The sequence below is a fragment of the Xiphophorus hellerii genome, chromosome 2, assembly GCF_003331165.1.
Source record: "Xiphophorus hellerii strain 12219 chromosome 2, Xiphophorus_hellerii-4.1, whole genome shotgun sequence".
Classification (NCBI taxonomy): domain Eukaryota; kingdom Metazoa; phylum Chordata; class Actinopteri; order Cyprinodontiformes; family Poeciliidae; genus Xiphophorus; species Xiphophorus hellerii.
Window position 1 is genome coordinate 21233239 of NC_045673.1, and position 19449 is coordinate 21252687.

At 39.3% G+C, this 19449-nt stretch overlaps 1 protein-coding gene across 1 annotated transcript in view; it reads left to right on the top strand.

Moving 5' to 3' along the window:
* LOC116737605 (cGMP-inhibited 3',5'-cyclic phosphodiesterase A) overlaps nt 1-19449 on the top strand; it is an 88387-nt gene that overhangs the window by 43602 nt on the left and 25336 nt on the right. The window contains exons 2-4 of the mRNA XM_032590868.1: nt 889-939; nt 15144-15404; nt 18473-18630. Coding sequence (XP_032446759.1) covers nt 889-939; nt 15144-15404; nt 18473-18630 — 470 coding nt within the window. The remainder of the gene's footprint in view (nt 1-888; nt 940-15143; nt 15405-18472; nt 18631-19449) is intronic.

Here is a 19449-nt window from a genome sequence, read left to right on the forward strand (position 1 = left end):
TCGTATTGTTCAGTAGTTATAACTAGTTTTTATTTTTTCAGCAATAAATAAAAACGTATCCTGTGCAAGAGTTTTTGTATAATTACACACAGCAGCACTTGGCAAATCTTTGACTAAGTCGTGATGCCGACGGCTTTGGCCAGCGGATTTACTTGAAATTAATTTTCATTGTTCTTATTAGGTATGAGGATTATCAACTTTTGTCTTTGTTTAGCAAAGCGGCGCAGTGGGGAACTCGAAAGAACACTGTTATCCAGACTGGTGTAATTTTTCCACTCATAGCGTGACACAATTCAGTGACCTCCACTGACACAGTAAATTACACCTGAATTATTAAATTGGCTTTTATACTGAGCCTCTTTCTTTGCAGCTTTCAGCAGCAATTTAGCAACATGCTGGGCTCGCTTGTCGTTATGGCGGTGGGTCCGACAGAAATAACCACGAGTTTAAGGTTTGAGCTCTCAGGCAACATGTTCAGCAAAAAAGAAACAATGGCAGAACCGCACTTATGCATGTGGGGAAACACGAGAGAGTGGAAAATGGGTTTACGAGGCCCGTGGGAGGACGCAGAGGCTGGTAATTAGAATAAATAGAAAAATCCTCAGCCTTCATGTGCTACTGAGGCAGCAAATAACATCTAAAGTAAACTAAACCTGACTGTGAAATTACATTAAAGATGTGTGCTTACTCAAAAGCACTAAAAAGTAAAACAACTACAGACTTTTTCTTCTTCGAGAGCATTTCCGTCCATGTGCCTCCATTTTCTGAAGAAAAAAATAAAACAAAAAACAGATTATTTACAGTTTTTTTGGGAGGCCCTCTGATGCAGGAAGTCACAGGATGTGAAGCGCTGTGCTTTGAACATGTTTCTGTCTTTGTTTCCCACAGATGCTTTCTCGTTCAGAATGGGACCACAAGAGAGGCTCCCGAGGATCACAGGTTAGCACAATAATCAGATGGACATACACGTTTATTGGAAGGCCTGATCAAATGGTGCCAAGCCAGAAAATAAGAATACACCCCTTATTCCAGCATAATAATTTTACATTTAAGCACATAATGAATCCAATCTTTAATTTGAGTTTACTTTTTAAGTGGAAAAAATTTCACAGTAACAGGGCTGAAGCTTATAAAGGAGGATTGTTGCTGACTCTTCATTCTTTGCTTAGACTCTCTTAAATATCCACTCTTTGTTTTTGTCTTCTGCCCTCTACCAGTGGCGGCTGGTGGGGTTATTTGAAGGATGGGCTATATATATATATATATATATATATATATATATATATATACATATATCCATCCATCCATTTTCTGTTCACCATTGTCCCTAATGGGGTCGGGAGGTGCTGGTGCCTATCTCCAGCTACGTTCCGGGCGAGAGGTGGGGTTCACCCTGGACAGGTCGCCAGTCTGTCACAGGGCAACACAAAGAGATACAGGACAAACAACCATTCACACACATACACTCACCTCTAGGGAGAATTTTAGATAGACCAATTAACCTAACAGTCATGTTTTTGGACTGTGGGAGGAAGCCGGAGTACCCGGAGAGAACCCACGCATGCACAGGGAGAACATACAAACTATATATATATATATACATATATACTTCCTGGAAGACAGGCAGTGTATATATACTGCCTGTCTTGATATCATATCATATCATATCATATCATATAAAAGACCAAGCCACTGCAGTTGTGCAAATGAACCCCCCTGCATTAAACAAGATACAACATGTTTTTAAATGAGACCTGCCTTATTTAAAGACAAACTCACTCCATCGACCTTTCTGGGACGCAAAAACCTCGTTTATGCTAATATTACTCACCATCGCCCCTTCTCAGTCTACGCAAAACCACTCCCACACACACTCGAGCTTGAGGCAAGTCCATCCTGATTGGATGAATCCTGTGGCAGCGGGCTGACCCTGGGCCAACCAAAATTAGCCCCAATGAGCCGCAAACCGAGGGGGCGTGGCTGGACGCCTGTCAATCATTCTGAGCCGTGACTGACAGTAACGCTTAATGGTGCTGTCAGCAGTTAGCCCTCCAGAAAGACCCCGGGATTTTCCCCAGGCCGTTTGACACCAGGTTTGTTGAAAATTTAACAAAATGTGATGCATTATTTATAAAATGTATTTATTTCTAGGTAGTTATTTTTAAGTTGTCTATTTTAACAACGTTATTGTAAATGTCAGGGAGGGCTTAGCCCTACTAGCCCACTTATACCAGCCGTCTCTGCCCTCTACCCCTTAACCAACCCCCGGATGTCTGTAGGATTCATTCAAAACGACTGAGAGGAGATTGATTTTCTAAATTGATTTTGGTACATGTTTTGGATTATCATCCTAATTTAGGAAAAATTAAGATTTCCATAATAATTTTTGTCTAAAATCTTCTGGTATTTCAAAGGTTTCATAAAGCCATGTACACTAATAAGCTTCCTTAGGGCCTTTGGGTGAGAAAAAGGCATCATTGACCCTCCACCATACATTACAGTTTGTGTGAGTTGCTTTTTTTTGTTTGTTTTTTACCTCTACAACTCTTCCAGTATAATCCTAGTACTGTTTAGCAAACTCCATGTTTACATTTGTGATGGTTGGACAAAAAGGGCTTTTATTTCTGGAATCACTTACAAACCACTCTTTGGAGACTATGTGACTTTCAGATTCCTTTCTTTTTGTGTGGTTTCATATCACTGAGCTCTGAATTACTTTTTCTTTTACCACTTTTACCAGCATGATCAGCAAGATAAGCGCGAGTCCTGGTTCAATCTTGTGTCCAGAGGCTAAATAAAAGACCTCCGTGTCATGTTGCATTTATAAATTGTATTTATTTAAAAAGATTATAGAGGGTATCATTAACCATGGCACCTGTAATTTTGTTAATAAAAGAATTACTTATCAACATGCACTTTTTTCCCCCATTGAGTAAACATATCTATATTAACGATTGGATTTTTCAGATTTCTTTCTGTAGGTTTATGTTTTAGCAACAAAAGAAACATTTCCTTTAAGGCTTTTCGACGTCTTTACTCCTGATGAATGTGTCCAGCGTTGAGGATGTAACAGCAGACAGGAACGTCCCTGTCTCTCTCTACACATGCAGATTATAAATAACACTAACAGGAGAGCTTCAGCGGACCCTGATTATCCACCCGTCTTACATTTGCGTGAGCACCATGTTGGGAGGTGTCACTCTCTCCAACAAAGTCATCGTCTTAGTGCTAGTTTGAAAGATAGAGTGACTTGGCTCTACATAAGGTTCTCTAAGCGATTAAAGGGCAAGGAAATGGGAATAGACTAAGCAGGGACCAGGGGAATTGGCTCTTTGAGAACAGACATTCAGCCACATCCTTCAGATAACCTTCCCCATCTTTTGTGGGCAGGGGAATTTGTGGATGTGTCTGCGCTTGAAAATTGATGTATTGAGCTGCGATGGAGCTTCGGGGCAGCACTCCAGAGTGAGAATAAACAACGCCCTTGGCGCTGGCTTTGCTATGTCCAGCATGAATGTGTCCTGTACCTCATGTTCTCCTATCAGGGGGGGGACATCCTTCAGAAATAAATGGACAGCCAGTCTTTGCTGACAGTGTGCGGTTTATTTAGATAGCAATGAATGCTGCAAAGATGCACGGCACTACACTTAGAAACTGTTTATAGAGAGTTGAATTTTTACTTGACTCAAAAAGTATTGAAAAAAACCAACTGTGACAATTTATTCTGGGTAGGCTGGAGAAGAGCAGAAATTGTTACTTGTAAAAATGAGCAGAAATATTAAAATAGTCAACAACCTGCTAAGAAAGTTTCGATCTTAGGTCAAACTGCTGTATCAGATGTTGAATGGGCAAAGTTGAAATAAATAGAAATAAAATGTATTTCAATTTACCCTACAGGCAAATTGACCTAAAATTGATAAAACATAGAAGATATGGTCAAAGGTTTAAAGACAATAAATGTTAAAAATGTGGACAATGTGGAAGTTGGGGTTTAATGCAAGTTGGTTGGGATTTAATGCTTTTGAAGCATATAGCTCAAACTTAATTAGAAACTGTTGCTTAAAGTCATGCTATATAAAAGAGGAGAAACGTTAATAAATTCTTGATGTAGTGTTGATGATTTGGCAGAAATTTGTTGTATTTGATCAAAAATCTAATGGAAATTAAAATGTGATTATATAAAAAAGGAAAATTTGTAATAAAAAGCGGTAGAACCTAAGATCGGCCCAATGTCATTTCACCTGTTTTCATTGTGTGTCGAGCTGAAACTAAGGAAAAGTAGAGAGTCCTTAAGAACACAACGAGTTTCAAAGATTTTAAACTTTTTCCTATTCAGATCTATTGAAATGTATTGCCAAAATAAGTAAAATATTTTGAAAAATGTAACACTTTGCAAGTAGAAGACATGATGGCTACCCGATTGTTTTAAAATATGCTTGAAATAGCACTAATATTGCAGGTGAAAATAGATGGGGAAGGTCTCACCAGCTTTAGGATCCTAAACCTGCCTTAATCTAGTAATTTAGCAACTCTCAGACCAAAGAAAGCCTTAATGCTATCCCGAGCTTTATTCTCTGGGACTTGTGTCTTGGCACTTTGTGTAAAGTTAGTAGGAGGAGAAGACATATTTCATAACAGAGGCATCACCTAAGTTGTTATTTACATTCAATGGTTAGTTCGTTTTCTTTTCTTTTTCTGGACAGGAGCTGCACATTCCTCACTGGACTCTACTAGAGATCCAGAAAATGATGAGATATGGAAGAGTCCAAGGCTTATGTTGGCATCTTTCTCCATCCTGTGGCAGTTTTCCCCTTAACTGTTGGACCAGGTTGCTGGTCAGAAAGGCAGGCTGCGCCTCTCTGTGCCCCTGCAACTCACAGCATATTCAAATCACAGACACAGAGAGAGAGAGAGAGAGGCAGAGAGGAGAGTGGGGTGGACGGGAGACTGGACCACTTGATTGATCTTCTCTGTGTTGTATTTGCCAACATGCACACATTAGTGGGCTCATTTTCCAAACCACATCTTTTTTCCACCTCTAAAGCATGCGGTGGATGTTTTAGCTTAGAGACTGACAGTAGCGTTATGTATGGAAAGAGCTATTCAAATATTTGTATTGAACTGGAAAGTTGTTAGTTTTGGACGGAGACCAAGGGAATTAGAAAGGGGTGCTTGTAGTCCTGGATGGATTTTCTGACTGTTATTCTAAATTAATGAAAGGTTGAAAGAGTGTGAAGCAGACAATTGATGATGTTGGTGTCATGCCATACACTTGTGAAGTGGTTGTTTATTTTCCACCATATTAAAGGCTGCACACTGCTTGCTTCACTGGAATACATATTCCTAACTTTCATAGATTGCTCTGTGTTACCCTTGTGCTTAGGATAAGTTACTGCCTTTCAAGAGCAGCGCAAGAGGCAAAAACAACCCAGTGTGTTTTGATTTGCGCTGGGCCGCTGATTGTGCCTTTTTCCAGAAAGCTTATTTATTCAACAGTCTATCATGTAAAGCAGTTTGAATTGCCTTGTTGCTGAAATGTGCTGATCAAATAAACTCAACTTGAGTGAACAAAACATGTAAAGTTCAGCACACCAGGAAAAAGGAGGCTATCTTTCAGCTTTCAGTGCCAGCGATTTAAAGTCATCACCGTTCGTTTGTGGCTGTTTTCACGTGTATTGCGCTGTTCATATTAGTCTCTATGTTTGCAGTTTTCTGGAGCGCAACGCGAAGCTCGACGTCATTCACAGGTAACATATTAACTTGACATTAACAAAGACACAGCGGGATCATCCAGGAAATGATGGACAGGGAGAGCCTGACTAAAACTAACTGGATGTCAGACAAATTCTGGGGTTTCTCTCTGCTTATTTCCAAGCCCAAAAAGCGCAACCCGCAACTCATTAAATCTGCAAGCGACTTTAGAAAAAACAAGCCCTAAGCTGCTTGTAATAATTGGACTTGGTGATCGAAACTCAAAATAGTTCCTGTTTTTCCGGCAACAAAATGCGCATCTCCCTCCATTGTTTATGTTTCTGTCGCTGCTGATAACTGTCGCATAGAAACGGGGGTCACTCCCCAAGACGAGTAGAGGAAATAAAATTTAATTACAAAAGAAAATAGTAACGCAAAGTGATTTTGATAAGTAACTGTAGTTTGTTTACAAAAAACAAAGAAACAAACAGACACAAAAAGACAATTTGGCATGTGCTATATAAATAAAATTACCTTACCTTTAAAAATAAATGCAGTCTTTGGGTTTTTATATTCACCATCCTCACCTACAACAATCCCTCTCACTCTTTACTTTATGATTCATAATGTATCTCAATGCATTATCGTATAAAATGAGGAGCAATTTTTTTTAAAATAAACTGTTTTAAATGTTTTAGAACTAGTTTTTGTTAGAGAACAGTTCTTACGATACTGTTTTGATGGGTAGTGTTAGCAGATAACGGCATGTGACTCTGAGATTGGTCGCAGGTCAGTTCACACATGGAAAGTTTTGCTTTGTTTTAAAAAGCAGGTTCAGATACAATCCATGATAGAGAAGTATTTCCATCCATCTCGTAAGATATTTTTACATCTTGTGAATATTTTAGACCTATTAGGTGTCCAAGAACCACTTCTAACAATATCTAGTTTTTTTTCCTGCTCTACCTTTCATGTCAATATTGTATGGATCTGACTTCTTTTAAATCCTTTGTTGCACCTTTTCTGGACCCAAACCAGACTTTTGAATGGTTGAATATTAGGGCTCATTTGTCTTAACCTTTCTCTTCAAGTGAATCTTTAACAAAGCAATTTTTCCCTTCGCTTTGGACCTCCTCAATGTTCCCCAACAGCGTTCCTCGCCTCTTTGTCATAAAAAATAGAATAGCGTGTAATTGTATCCAGGCTGCAGCTGAGGACCTGGCTCTGTTTGAGCTGACTGAGGGTCTGTGATGGGCGTTGGGTAACAGTAGGGGTGACGGTTTGTTGTGAGTTTTTAGGTGAAGTCCTGTCAACTTTGGTACTTGCAGTGGTGTCTTTAGTTAGTGGAGTCTTGTCTTTCCAGTTTTCTGTTGACCAATAATCCAAGTGGACACATGTAAGTATCGAGTCACTGAAATGGAAAGCGTCTGGATGACATTGTCAATGTTTTTCTGTTGTAAGGTGTTTTTTTTTTATTTTATTTTCCCCCACACAGTTTTTAAGGAATTACTCTGCATTTACTTTCACACAGTGGCTTGTTTTGAGGTTAGTGTGTTTTTCAGTCAAAAACTGACCTCCTGCCATCTGTTGTCAAGCTTTTTCTTGGCACGTCATGACATGCTAACAGCTCAATTTCTGGTCAGCAAAGACAGCACTTTACAGCAGCTAATCCACCTCTTTTGTTTTTGCTGCTGCTTCCTACATCTCTGCTTTTAAAGCTAGGCTGATTACCATTATAATCAATGGTAGGAATGGTTTGAGCTTCCTCCTTCTGTTTCTGCTCTCTGGTCCCCCTCTGCATCTACAAAATCTCTTTTAACTCCTCTGGCATTTGGGGTTGTAGTTCAAGTATAATTTAAGCTTTTGAAATGCTAATTGGCTGCTCCTAGTTGTAAACACAATGTCTTGTTGCTGCGATTATGCATCACAACAACTATCTGAAAGTAAAAAAGGAAGGGCTGGTAATTCTTCCAGCTGCAAAACCAAAGGGAATAATTGTCCAATCATGGAATGCAACAATTATGATCAAAAGTTGAAAGAAAAAGACAAAAATCAAATCAGAGCTTAGGTAGCAGAGCTACTCCAACATAAAATGAAGAAAATTATGCCTGAAAAAGTGCCTGAGTGTCGTCGTCATGAGGCACTTTTAGGAAAACAGTGTCTTCAGTCAGAGGCTTCTTCAAATACCCTGTCACACTGACTGCTACAGGAGATCCTTCCTGCCCAAAGCCATCACCATCTAGAATAATTCTTTGAAGAACCTTGTATTAATATGAGCCACAACAACATTTAATTTCCCTTTGGAATCAATCTAATATTTTTCTATTGAATGAAATTGAATTGAAGCTGCGGCCACCATTAGCGGCTCAGTTCTGTAACGAAACAAGTTAATAAACAATATTGAGTTGAGGAGATTGAGAGAAGGTGTGAGATTATCGATATTTTCAATAAATCATCTCAGATAATGAACTGGGTTTTAAAGAATGTAATCAACTCTAACACCAATGGGCAACTGTTCTGTCATCTGTGATGTTTTATATTTCAACATATGTTCACCATCTACTTTATTTAGTTCAAATCATCTTTCAAAAGCAAGTCCAAAAGAAAGTCATTGTTAGTGATGGTCTCCTCCCATCCAGCTTGCAACATATTAGGTTATTTATAAATTGTAAAGGCTGTGACACAATAATCTGTATCAGTGCTGTTCAGAAACGACAAAAAATCCACCTTTGCTTAGGTTGTCAGGGCGGTCACTCACACTCTCCGAGGAGGTCCCTTTGACCTCGAGAGTCAGAGTTCAAACCCAATATAAGTGTTTTTCAGCTTCACCAGTGGGATTTGGTAAATGATGTGGTCAGTGACCAGGGTAAACGCTATGAGCTGTTGAAGTCAAAACAATGTTTTTCTCAGCAAATTGTAAATTCCTCTGCAATCTGTTCACTGACAGAAGTTATGTAGTGCTTTGTTTGTGACTGCTTTAAAGAGATGCAAACCACCAGAATTTGCATTTCAAGTGTGCGGTAGCCACGTTAAATTCAAACTCAAGGGATGCAGATTCCAAATGCGTTCCAGTTGATGGAACCTGGAAACATTGATATTTACACACAAATAGAACAAATCTCAAAACACATCAGAAAGAAAGATGCAGGTGAGTGCTACATAACAGCTTAGTTTACATGCTTATAGTTGTTCTTCAAGCAGAATCACAGTAAACATAAATTCTTATGAAAATTCAGGTGAATTAAAGGTTAGCACTGCTTGCTTAGAAAAGTTTGGATTTTGTGTAAATGTTATTGATGACACCTGAATTTGTAAATATAAATGATCATTACCTCATTAAGAATAGTTTGTGTGACAGAATAGGTTGTTATAAAACTACAAATTTCCTGCATCACTGCTAAGAAAATAAAACACCAATGTGGCCACATCAACACCCAAAGCAGATGTCCAGTGTCTTTTTCTCCTATGGGAGACTTTATGTCCCCAGTGTGCTGGACAGTTTCAGAAGTCCTGGTATTTCACTGCAGGCTTTGAAGACTAAGAGTTTAGATCAGGGAGCCAAAGGGCTGAAAGTGTATCAACCATCTCAGAAATTACAAGTATGTGACCCCTGCATGTGCGCATGTGTGCGTGGACGTGTGTGCGGGCGTGCGCTCGTTTGTGTGTGCCGTTAATAAAACCTCATTGATCAGAGGCCTCGGCGTTTTGTTTTGTTGCACCAAATGGGTTTTGTCTGTCCCCTGCATTCTGCAGTTACTGGACAAATACATGTGGACACAGCAGGACCGTCAGCAGTCATATTTCCATGAGTCAGAGTTGTAGAGGTCAGTTCTGTAGTTTGTAAAATCTATTGCACTTTCTAAGAATTGGAATCGTCTGAAGTTTATAAAAGCCCACTGAAAATAACGAGATGTTATTAATTAAAGTAATTTATGACAGTAAACAATACAATAGCAAATTCAGCTGTGCTGAGTTTAGAGCGTGATTACTGGTTTGTTTTGACTGCTTCTCGGTTTAGTTTACTTGAATTGCTGCGCTGGTGTTGATCTGCAGTGTGTCTATAGAAGTACTTTTCCTGGCAGCACTCACACAAACAATTAAGGCTATTGATCATGAACATGGCTGTTAGTCACACTAAGATGTCATAACAGGGTGTTCATGCACGGTTTAGTATATTGCTTAGCCTGTTGAGGAGTCATAAAAAGTGATTCTGATAGTCACTTTTACCTAATGTAGCGTGTCAAAAAAAGCTGGGGGCTTGTGGGGAATATAACGCAGATCTGTTGTAAGTCTTTGACTGGAGGGTCTTGCACTGGGGGCCGGCTCAGGAGGATCAGTGATAATCTGGAATTTTTCTGGCTTTGATAAACATAGCGCTTCATGCCAATTACACAGAAACCCCAAAGTATTGAAAGCCTGCAAGCAGGAAAATATGTCACCTTCCATAAATAAATAAAATAAAATACTTATAGGATGACACAAGGTCACAATAGGTAAAAGGCTGGAGATTCAGGGCTGAAAAAAAAAGAGATTTCTCTCAAATAGCGAAGACTGAGAAGTAGTTCCTTTGATGAGCTCAGCAGACTCGCAGTTGCACCAGGTTTTTGCTAGTTGCTGTTGCCACTAGTCTGGTGGAGCTGAGTGGGGGAGGCATGCGGGTGGGATGCTCTGTGGGGCTGAAGCTCAGACTGCAGCTCTATGGTCATTGAAGCTTTGGGTAAATAGGTGGTTCTTTGTGTGAGCAGGCATTCAGGACCCCTGCATTACTGCAATGGGAGATTCAAGGTTTTCTCAAACATGTAAATATAAATCAAAGCAACACCCTGTGTTTTTAATGAGGGGATAGCATTATGACATATAAAGCTCAAAAAGTTGATTTTATATAAAAAAAACCCTTTTTAAAGTGACCATCAACAAGGTACATCAACAAGGTAGAACTGGTTTCCAATTTCAGATTTTTTGTATTTTTTTATTACATTACACTTTTGCAGTCCATACACCAAACTTATAAATGAAATACTTCTTTTCTAGAAATCACCCAATGTGGTTTGCATTACTTTTATTCAGTGAAAAAGTTTCAGATGAGCTCTTGGCTGATGTATTAAACTTATCATGAAACTTGACAGGAAGCACTTATGTAACCCCCGTGGCGTTATGTAACTCACTCACAAGTTTTTTCTCCAGGATTTCCATCAATGACGGTTTTTTTTTTTGATTTAACTTGCAGATGATTGGAACATTAGGTACATTAGGCATTGTCTTCCTGCCAAAATAATAGTCTTGAATAAATATCAAACCTCCGACAAGGGATATAAAGATGCTTAAAAGCTCCATGAAGTCACAAGTATTTATGTTGAGCATTTCAAGTTGAATTATTTCAATAAATCTGTTATTTAAAATATAAAAGCAAGCATATCTGATTTTCATTTTGGATGGACAAATGTTTAACTGTACTGTGTAAGTTACAATTCAGTTGCAATATTTACTGCAATATTGCTTACATGTGTCCACAACTTTACTCAGAGGGTGTCTCTTATGTTTTTTGTAAGTACTGTAAGTTTTTATTTGATTCTTTGCACAATGCTGTGAACAAATTAAAATTGCAAAGAGCATGCAGTAACAACGTGAAGCATTTTATTCAGTATCTTATACTCATTACCTCACTAAAGACAGTAACGTCTCACTTACTGCCACAGTGGATTCTATTCTATTCTATTCTATTCTATTCTATTCTATTCTATTCTATTCTATTCTATTCTATTCTATTCTATTCTATTCTATTCTTTCCCTAAATAATTCATTCAAAACTATTTGAGACCATCACAACTAATCACCCTTCTGCCATCTCAGACTAAGGTTTCAAATCCTTCTCATTCTTACGGAGAAAACAGTTTGTGTCCATGTGAACTCTGTCAGCAAGATATTGTGTTTTACTGAGAAACACACACATGTGTCAGCAACTCCATGTTGCTGAAGAGCAGCAGTGTGATTTGCTGCCTGAATTGAGGCTCAGATCTTTATTATATGTTGTGGTTATTAGCATTATGACACTTCTTCCAGAAATTTCTTCATTTTGCAGATACAGTTATTTAGTCAAAATTACCAATCAGATTATGCCTGGATGGATGGATAGTTGTCTTTCTTGCAAGTAGTTTGTGTATAAAAGGAAATGGTACCACCCAAAGGGATATAACTTTCGTAAAAGTGAATATGTTTGTTTGCATTTTAAAAGAATGTGACGTTAGAAAAATATTTATACTTTGCAAAATAGATAATGAACAGTGTTGGCATAATAGAAACAAAACAGTTTGTGTACTTGCTGAAAAGGTTTTTGCATGTTTTCGCTGGTATGGTAGCAATATCTTCAGTCAGAGAAAACATATTGGTAAAATCAAAAGATTACTCCAAATCTAAATCGGCTCAAGGTTAAAATAATATTGGGCTTGACTATAACTGCGATTAGTTATAATTGTAAACATGTTATTTGTCCAGCCATAAAAAGAAGTGGACCATCGTTAGGTTTTTAAATCTCATGGCTGGTTAATTGCATCGACTGCTAAGTACATTATAACTACATTTTAACCTTGAGCAGCTGTCTTAAAGCCCTAGCAGCAATATTTTGTTCCACTTCATCCAAGTACTTAGATGTGACATCACACCGGATTTACTATTTTTAGGCAAACACAAAATAATAATGAAGTTAACATTTTAGACTTTATTTAAAGGATTTCTCTATCAGAAAAATCAAAATTTTTTCTTGTCTATTCTTTAGTGCATATGTATCAAACAAATCCAGCTTGCCATAAATGTTTACATGTACTTACTTAGTAATAGATGTTATATTTTTTCCCTTTTTTTGTTTTTGAATGATTGAGGTTTTTTTTGCTTGTGTTGCCTTTTTACAATGGTTTTAGGTGTTATTTTCAGCACTTTTGTTAGAGTGGATTGTATTTAAATGTGCTATATGCAGTCATATTCTGTAATTAATGTGGACCTGCTGATGAGGCTGGTTTGTTAGATTAAAACTACGTTTGAAAACCACAACATTTAAGGAAGTATTAATCACACTTTTCATTAAGCCCACATATCTGTTTTAAAAAAAATTTTTGATTATCGTGTTATTTTTGAAAGTTAGACTTGGCTCAAAATTATTTGGTTGCATTTTGTCCTGAAATCATGCAGGAGTGCAGAAGACAGGGACAGAGAAGGAGGATCAGAGAAAGTTAATTTATTAGCTAATTAGAATAAAAATCTTCTGTCTGTGCCAGGAATCGTTCTGAAATTTAGATATCAGTTGTTTTGGTCCGGTTCTTGAATATAAATCCTGCATGCGGTGAAAACTGTTTATTTTTTTGTTTGCTTTTTTGTATTTTTTCTGACCATTGGGTAAAATATTTACCAATTGTTAAACTTTCTCATCTGATAATATTCTGGGAAAATGGAAAACTTTTTCCGTTCCCACATGTGAACGTCATTGAGATTGATACGCAGGTCAGCTGCTTGTTTCGTTGCCAGTGAAAACAGAATAACTCTGGGTGTCTGATGGCTGTTGTGAAAATCAATAGGATGTATGGAGAGAAAAATCTGATAACATTCTTTGAGGGTGAATGGGGAACATGTGGTCTGTTCAGATAAATTAGCCGAAGGCCTCCTTGCTTTTACTTGTGGTTAATTGGCACAAATTAGTTGTGGATTTTCCCTTCAGCCTGCTGAAACAGAGGTAGCTCAGACTGGGCGGCGAGGGTGGAGAGACGCTGCTGATGGTTGTTGCTTTTCATTGGGGTCAGGTTAAAGCTGAGAGGTTGTTAATGAGTCCGTTCATTAAGTATCGGGGACTGCTCAGCTGTGCTGAACATGTTTCAGACTGATGCTGTAAACATATTTAACAGGCTACTAGCACGTCACCATCTACTCCTGTTAATTACCGCTCCGCTCCTTTTTTGTTGCTTCTGTGAGCTAAAGTGCGGGTATAAAATAATGTTTCTATAAAATGCCGTCTCTGTGTCTACGTGAATGTAAGCATATGCATGTACAGCATGTAGCCTAATGTGATGCAGAAGCGATTAAACGGTTTACAAATCTTTACGCATTTGCTTTAATTTGGCAGTTTCAGTTTTAAACGGTAATTCTTTGTTTATTGGCCGTATTTTTGTGCCATTTAGTTTTTTTTCCCCCTGCATCTTACACATGCTTCTGCTCATGTGTTTGTAAGCTGAAAACTTGAAGTGGTAGGAACCTCCCAACAACAGCTGACCTGTTTCCAATTGAAACTTCGATTAGTTATGATTGTAAACATGTTGTTTGTCCAGCCATAAACAGACCTGAAAAGGTGATAAATGGATATCGTCCATTTATTTGAGGGAAAGAACTGAAAGAGGACAATTTCTTTTTTCAAATTTCTTATTGAAATCTTGGATGAACTTAAAGAGATATGTTGTTAGTTTAGCATGGCAGCTTAGGGATAGAAATTTATCCTATTACAATTACATTTTCATACCAGTCGATATCAGTATATGTCTGGATGTACAACAAATTACTATTTTTGTGAATTTTCAATGTTCCCTTGTACTATTAAGTGATCATTGTTTGCTGATCCTCTGTGTTAACCATTTATGACTGTGTCTTAAATGACTTCTTGCAGAAGTCCAGTTAATGTCAGCGGTCTCTCTGTTGAACTTTGGTCTGATCATTATGTTTTTTGTAAAGAAGAAAGTTTTCCTGTTTGCACACTTCCAATGAAACCTTTAGACTCTCTTTCTGGGCTTGTTGGCATGTGTTTTTACTGAACACCAGCCTCCTTTAGGTCCTGTGAAGAAATTTGAATCTCTCTGGAAACTTACTTTAGTGTGTTTCTGTCTGCTGCTTTCAAGGTGAAACCGCTTGGACAACCAGACCTTGACATTTTGTTAGTATTTTGTTTTTATGTCTTCCACTTGTAAACATTTAAGTGTGGAAAACGTAGGGGTTTTCTAATTCATTCCTCACAAAAAATGCATTGCTTTATTGTCTCAGTTTTATTGTTTATTTTTATTGCATAGGTTTTTCAGTATTATCACACCGATAATAACATACACATGCTCAACTATGTGAGAAATGCAGACAGGCTGTTTCATTTTTACATGATTATCTGCATAAGGTTATTCTACTTTTTTATGATTTTAACTGTCCTGGTTTGGTAAAATAGCACTGACCTCAGTGTGTGAGGACTACCACTCTACTCTCTCATCTCTACAGATGAGAAAGTCACACACTTCAGATTCGCTTCTGTAGGAATAACATCAAAGGTTTGTCCATGTCACAGTTAACCACATTTGGGGAACTGGTGACACAGTTTATGCACCTCCTCCTCAGGTTGCCTTCCTCGCTGTAGCTGCGTGCGACCAACACCTGCTCTAACTACCTGCTGCATCGTGATGTTTATTTCTCACTTCTGTCTCCTTGTCGACGTGTAGTCCTCCGGCACGACTGTGATGGTGGACATAGCGGTGATGGGAGAGGCCCACGGACTGATCACAGACCTCCTGGCCGACCCCTCTCTGCCGTCCCACACCTGCACGTCGCTGCGAGCCGTCAGCAGCCTCCTAACCACCCAGCTCACCTTCCAGCCGCTTCACCGGCCGCGCCCCGCCCCCCTGCTCATCCCCTGTGATGGCTACACCTGTTCTGACTCAGAAGAGGGACCCGAGAAAGGGGAGAAGACGTCGATACACAAGGTGGGAGAATCTGTGAAAATTAATCATCCTCATGTTAGACTTTACTGAGAAGAACAGCCCCCCCCCACCCCGAAGCCACGCTGAAAGAAAACGTAATTTATCAAACTGTTGAAAGGTCAAGACTGTTAATCAAGAGCACTCAAAAAGGTTTCATTTGGAAACACTCGAACTAATCCGTAGATGGTGATGCAGTCCACCTCATTTAGGTCAAACATACCGTGCTACACTCCTCACATGTGTTAATCTTTTAGTCCAACTCTCAACTGGAAAGTGGTTTTTCCTCCGACATCAAATGAAAGAACGTATTTCTTAAACAGTTAGGCAGAGAAAAAAATAGAGCGCGTCTATTGCTCGGAGCAGCGTTCTCCCTTTCATAGCCGCAGCTGTGTCAACATGACAGATGTGCCGAGCCAGACAGTGTGTCTGAATGAGCGTATGTGAGAGGGAGTTGTGTAAGGGAGGCAACACGCAGCTGGATGCATTTCTCAGAAGCTTCTGAAGAGGGATGGGTATGTGTCAACAGAACTTGACTCCCACTGCTATTATGCATCTGGCTCCTTATCTGGCGAAAGATACCTCGTCTTCGAGGCCGGCCTGCGGGCTTCGCGTCGAGCACCTCCGGTTTTGGCAAATGTCATTTTGGGTCCTCCGGATTGTGTGAAAGCGTCAGAGTTGAACTGCACCTGGAATGACATGAAAACTTGCAGTCATTTCGACATTCCCGCTCATAAATGTCCAGCATTAACAGCTTGGGGAGAAAAACAATGACGTGAGGAGGGAACAGAATTTGGAAAAAATGCTGTTTTCCTTTAACTGGTTTGACGTCCATTTGTGGCACAAGCTAATAATGGCTTTTACACTTACTTGGTTCCAAATAATTTTTTTCTTTTTCTCTGCTACAGAATAACTAAAGAGTAAAAGCATGTGGAGTATTTAAAAACTAAAAAAACAAAGCCCCCAAAAGATACTGTACATAAGAATATCTGTAAGAGATTTTAAAATGTGTTACTTTTTACTTGAACAGTTGCAGAGATGAGTTTATCGACCAAACATCATCAGCCATCAGATTGCACTGACTGGTTTTGCTGCACTTTTGACTGTTGGCCATTTTTGTCTGCATCAGTGCTCGGTATGTGTGTGTTTTTGGATTATGTCTTGGGGCATTCAGTATAAACTACAGAGTCATCAGGAACATCTGCCCATCATGCCTTTTAAAAAATTTTGATTAAATATGTTTAGGCTGGTCTCTCGTTCAAATAAGCAGATAAAAACAAAGTTTCTGCAACTTATTATATTGCAAACAAAACTTTGCATGCATTTCATAGGGACAAAGTAAAGCAGATTGTAAAGAGGAGGAAGATATGTAGCTTTAATTGGTTGATTTACAGAATAGAGTTTCTGGAGATAGATCAAGACTCTGCCAGCTTCACACACTTATACACTGAAATTTGTACCCGTTCTTCTAGCTGAACTTCAGATTGCGAAAGATCATGTGAGATCAGCAGTTTTCACGTCTCGTCTCTGAGTCCTGACTGGGCCGTTCTAAAAGCTTCCCCACAGCATAAATCCTACCCCCGCCATGTTTCACCATGGATATGTTGTGTTTAGGGTGATGTGGAGTGTTTCTGCCGCATACGACATTTTGCACGAAGGCCAAAAAGTCAAATTTTGGTCCCATCCGACCTGAGCATCATAATGTGCTTGTATGGTTTGTTTCCGATGTGACAAGCTGTAAACAGGACTTCATATTGCTTTCTTTCAGTCACAGGTTTCTTCTTGGTGCCCTTCACAAATCTGACCTTTAGCTTTGTGCACTAAAAGTTTCCCTGTCAGCAGAGAAAACCCGCTGAAACTAAAGCTCCTCCAGAGCTACAGCGGGTTTCCTCCGTACTGCTCTGGTTTAAGCTCTCCTTGTGGACAGTCATATCTTGGGACGTTCTCATTAGTGATGTGCTTTTTTTATTTTCAAATGATGTACCGAGCAATATTCTGTGAGATGCTCAGCGTTGGAATGTTGTTTTTATAGTTAAAAGCCGCTTTAAACCTCTCGTCGACTTCATCCCTGACCTGTCTGGTGTGTTCCTTAGGGGTATTAAATTAACGGGCTCAAATAAAATCTAGGCCACACTTTTCCATTTTGAGTTTGTTCAAACTAAATTAATGCCATGTACTATTTTTCTACCACTTTACAACTATAGACATAAAATCCTAATGAAATACATTAAAGTTTGTGGCGACAAAACGCATAAAAGTTCCAGGGGTACGACCACGTCTGCAAAGGCAGTGGCTCGGTTCTCTGGTTGCTGTGAATGGACCCATTCAGAATCCTGGGGTGATCTTTACTAGGTCACCCTGCAGAAGACGAAGCACAGAGCCAGCCATGTTCAGTGCTGTTGCGCCAAACTGCTGCAGCGCGGCACCAAAACAGATGGAGGCATCACGAGGGCACACACACACACACACCCCAACACGCCTCTGGGAATCTGAGGGAAGAATGAGGCAGATGAGGACTGCGATGAAAATAAAAAAAAGGAGACAGCGAGTGAGGAGCACACTAGCACAATCCATATGATGAAATTAATCTATGTGTAATGCAATACTGGCAATTTATATAATAATGAACCTCCAGGAGCTTTCCTGCCACAGCTGTCTGTAAATAAACCCCTGCTCCTCTTTGACCACAGTTTCTATGTTCTTTCAATGTCGTTTTACATTGTGGATATTTAGCTTTGGAATCATATTTCAGCATCAGTCCAATGGGGATTTTTTTTTTAGCTTATCTACAGCTTCATTTATTTCATCTATGCATCATGTTCTAGTCCCATTTAGTTGATATATTAGACATTAACTTCTCATACTTTTCCTTTTAGATCTATTCCAGTCATGTTCATCCTGCTCTTTTAATCCCTGCATGTTCCAATTTTTATTCATAGAGTTCAGTAGTGGCCTTTAGATTTTATTTTAATTGTTGATTGAGTCTGTAAAAGTTACCTTGCGTGTGGTGGGGTGTGTGTGCGTGGGTGGGTGTGTGCGTGGGCGTGGGTGGGTGCGTGTGTGTGTGTGTGCAGCGTCTCAGGCGGAGTCTCCATCCTGGCCTTCTGAGGAGGATTTCTTCCACATGGACGACCACCACCTCAGCCACAGGACTGCCCACCATCGAGCCTGGGCCTGTTCGAAGGGACCGCAGCTCCAGCATCAAACCGTACCATGAAACACTCACATGCAGGTACCCAAATAAAGCTGATTACCTGATACTGTTTTTAGGAATCTAATACCCCCATCGTAGTGTTATGAGTTCAATGCCATTTAAACTGATGCTGGTTTGAGTAAATAATGCTGCTGTATAGACTGCAAGCACCACAAATACAGGATCTAAGCAGGCGCTGCTCAAATGTTGCAGCGATGACTGAGCTTTGGTGATGCATTCTGCTTTTATTGGGGATTCTTCTTCTTTGGTTTCATCAGAGTTATGTTTTATGTTTTAGCCTATTTCTAAAACAAACAAAAGTTGAATCAAATAATGATTTCAAACGAGTGCAAAAGCAATCCGAACCAACCTGGTCCAAGAGAAAGTATTTACAAAGAAGTCTTGGTGCATGAATGGTCCTTTGCAAGGTCATAGCACAGTACCTCAATCAGACTTGTCCAGACTTGGACTAGGACACTTCAAAACCTTAATTTTGCTTTTTGAGCCATTCAGAGGTGGACTTGCAGGTTTGCTTATGATCATTAATGTTACTGGATAATGCAAATGTGATTGAGTATAATATTACAAAGTAATGACTGGAGATTTTCCCCTCAGTATTTTCTGATAGAAAGCAGAATTCAGGGCTCAATCAATTGGTGCAAATTTTTCGGGTCCTAACATAGTGAACAGCCCCAGACCATCACATTACCACCATGTTTGACTGTCAGCATGATGTTCATTTTTTGAAATGATGTGCCCATTTTACACAAGATATAACAAGTTGTTACATCACTTTTGTCTCGCCAGTCCAGAGAATGTCTTCCTCAAAGGTCAAAGATCAATTTGGTAAATGTGAGA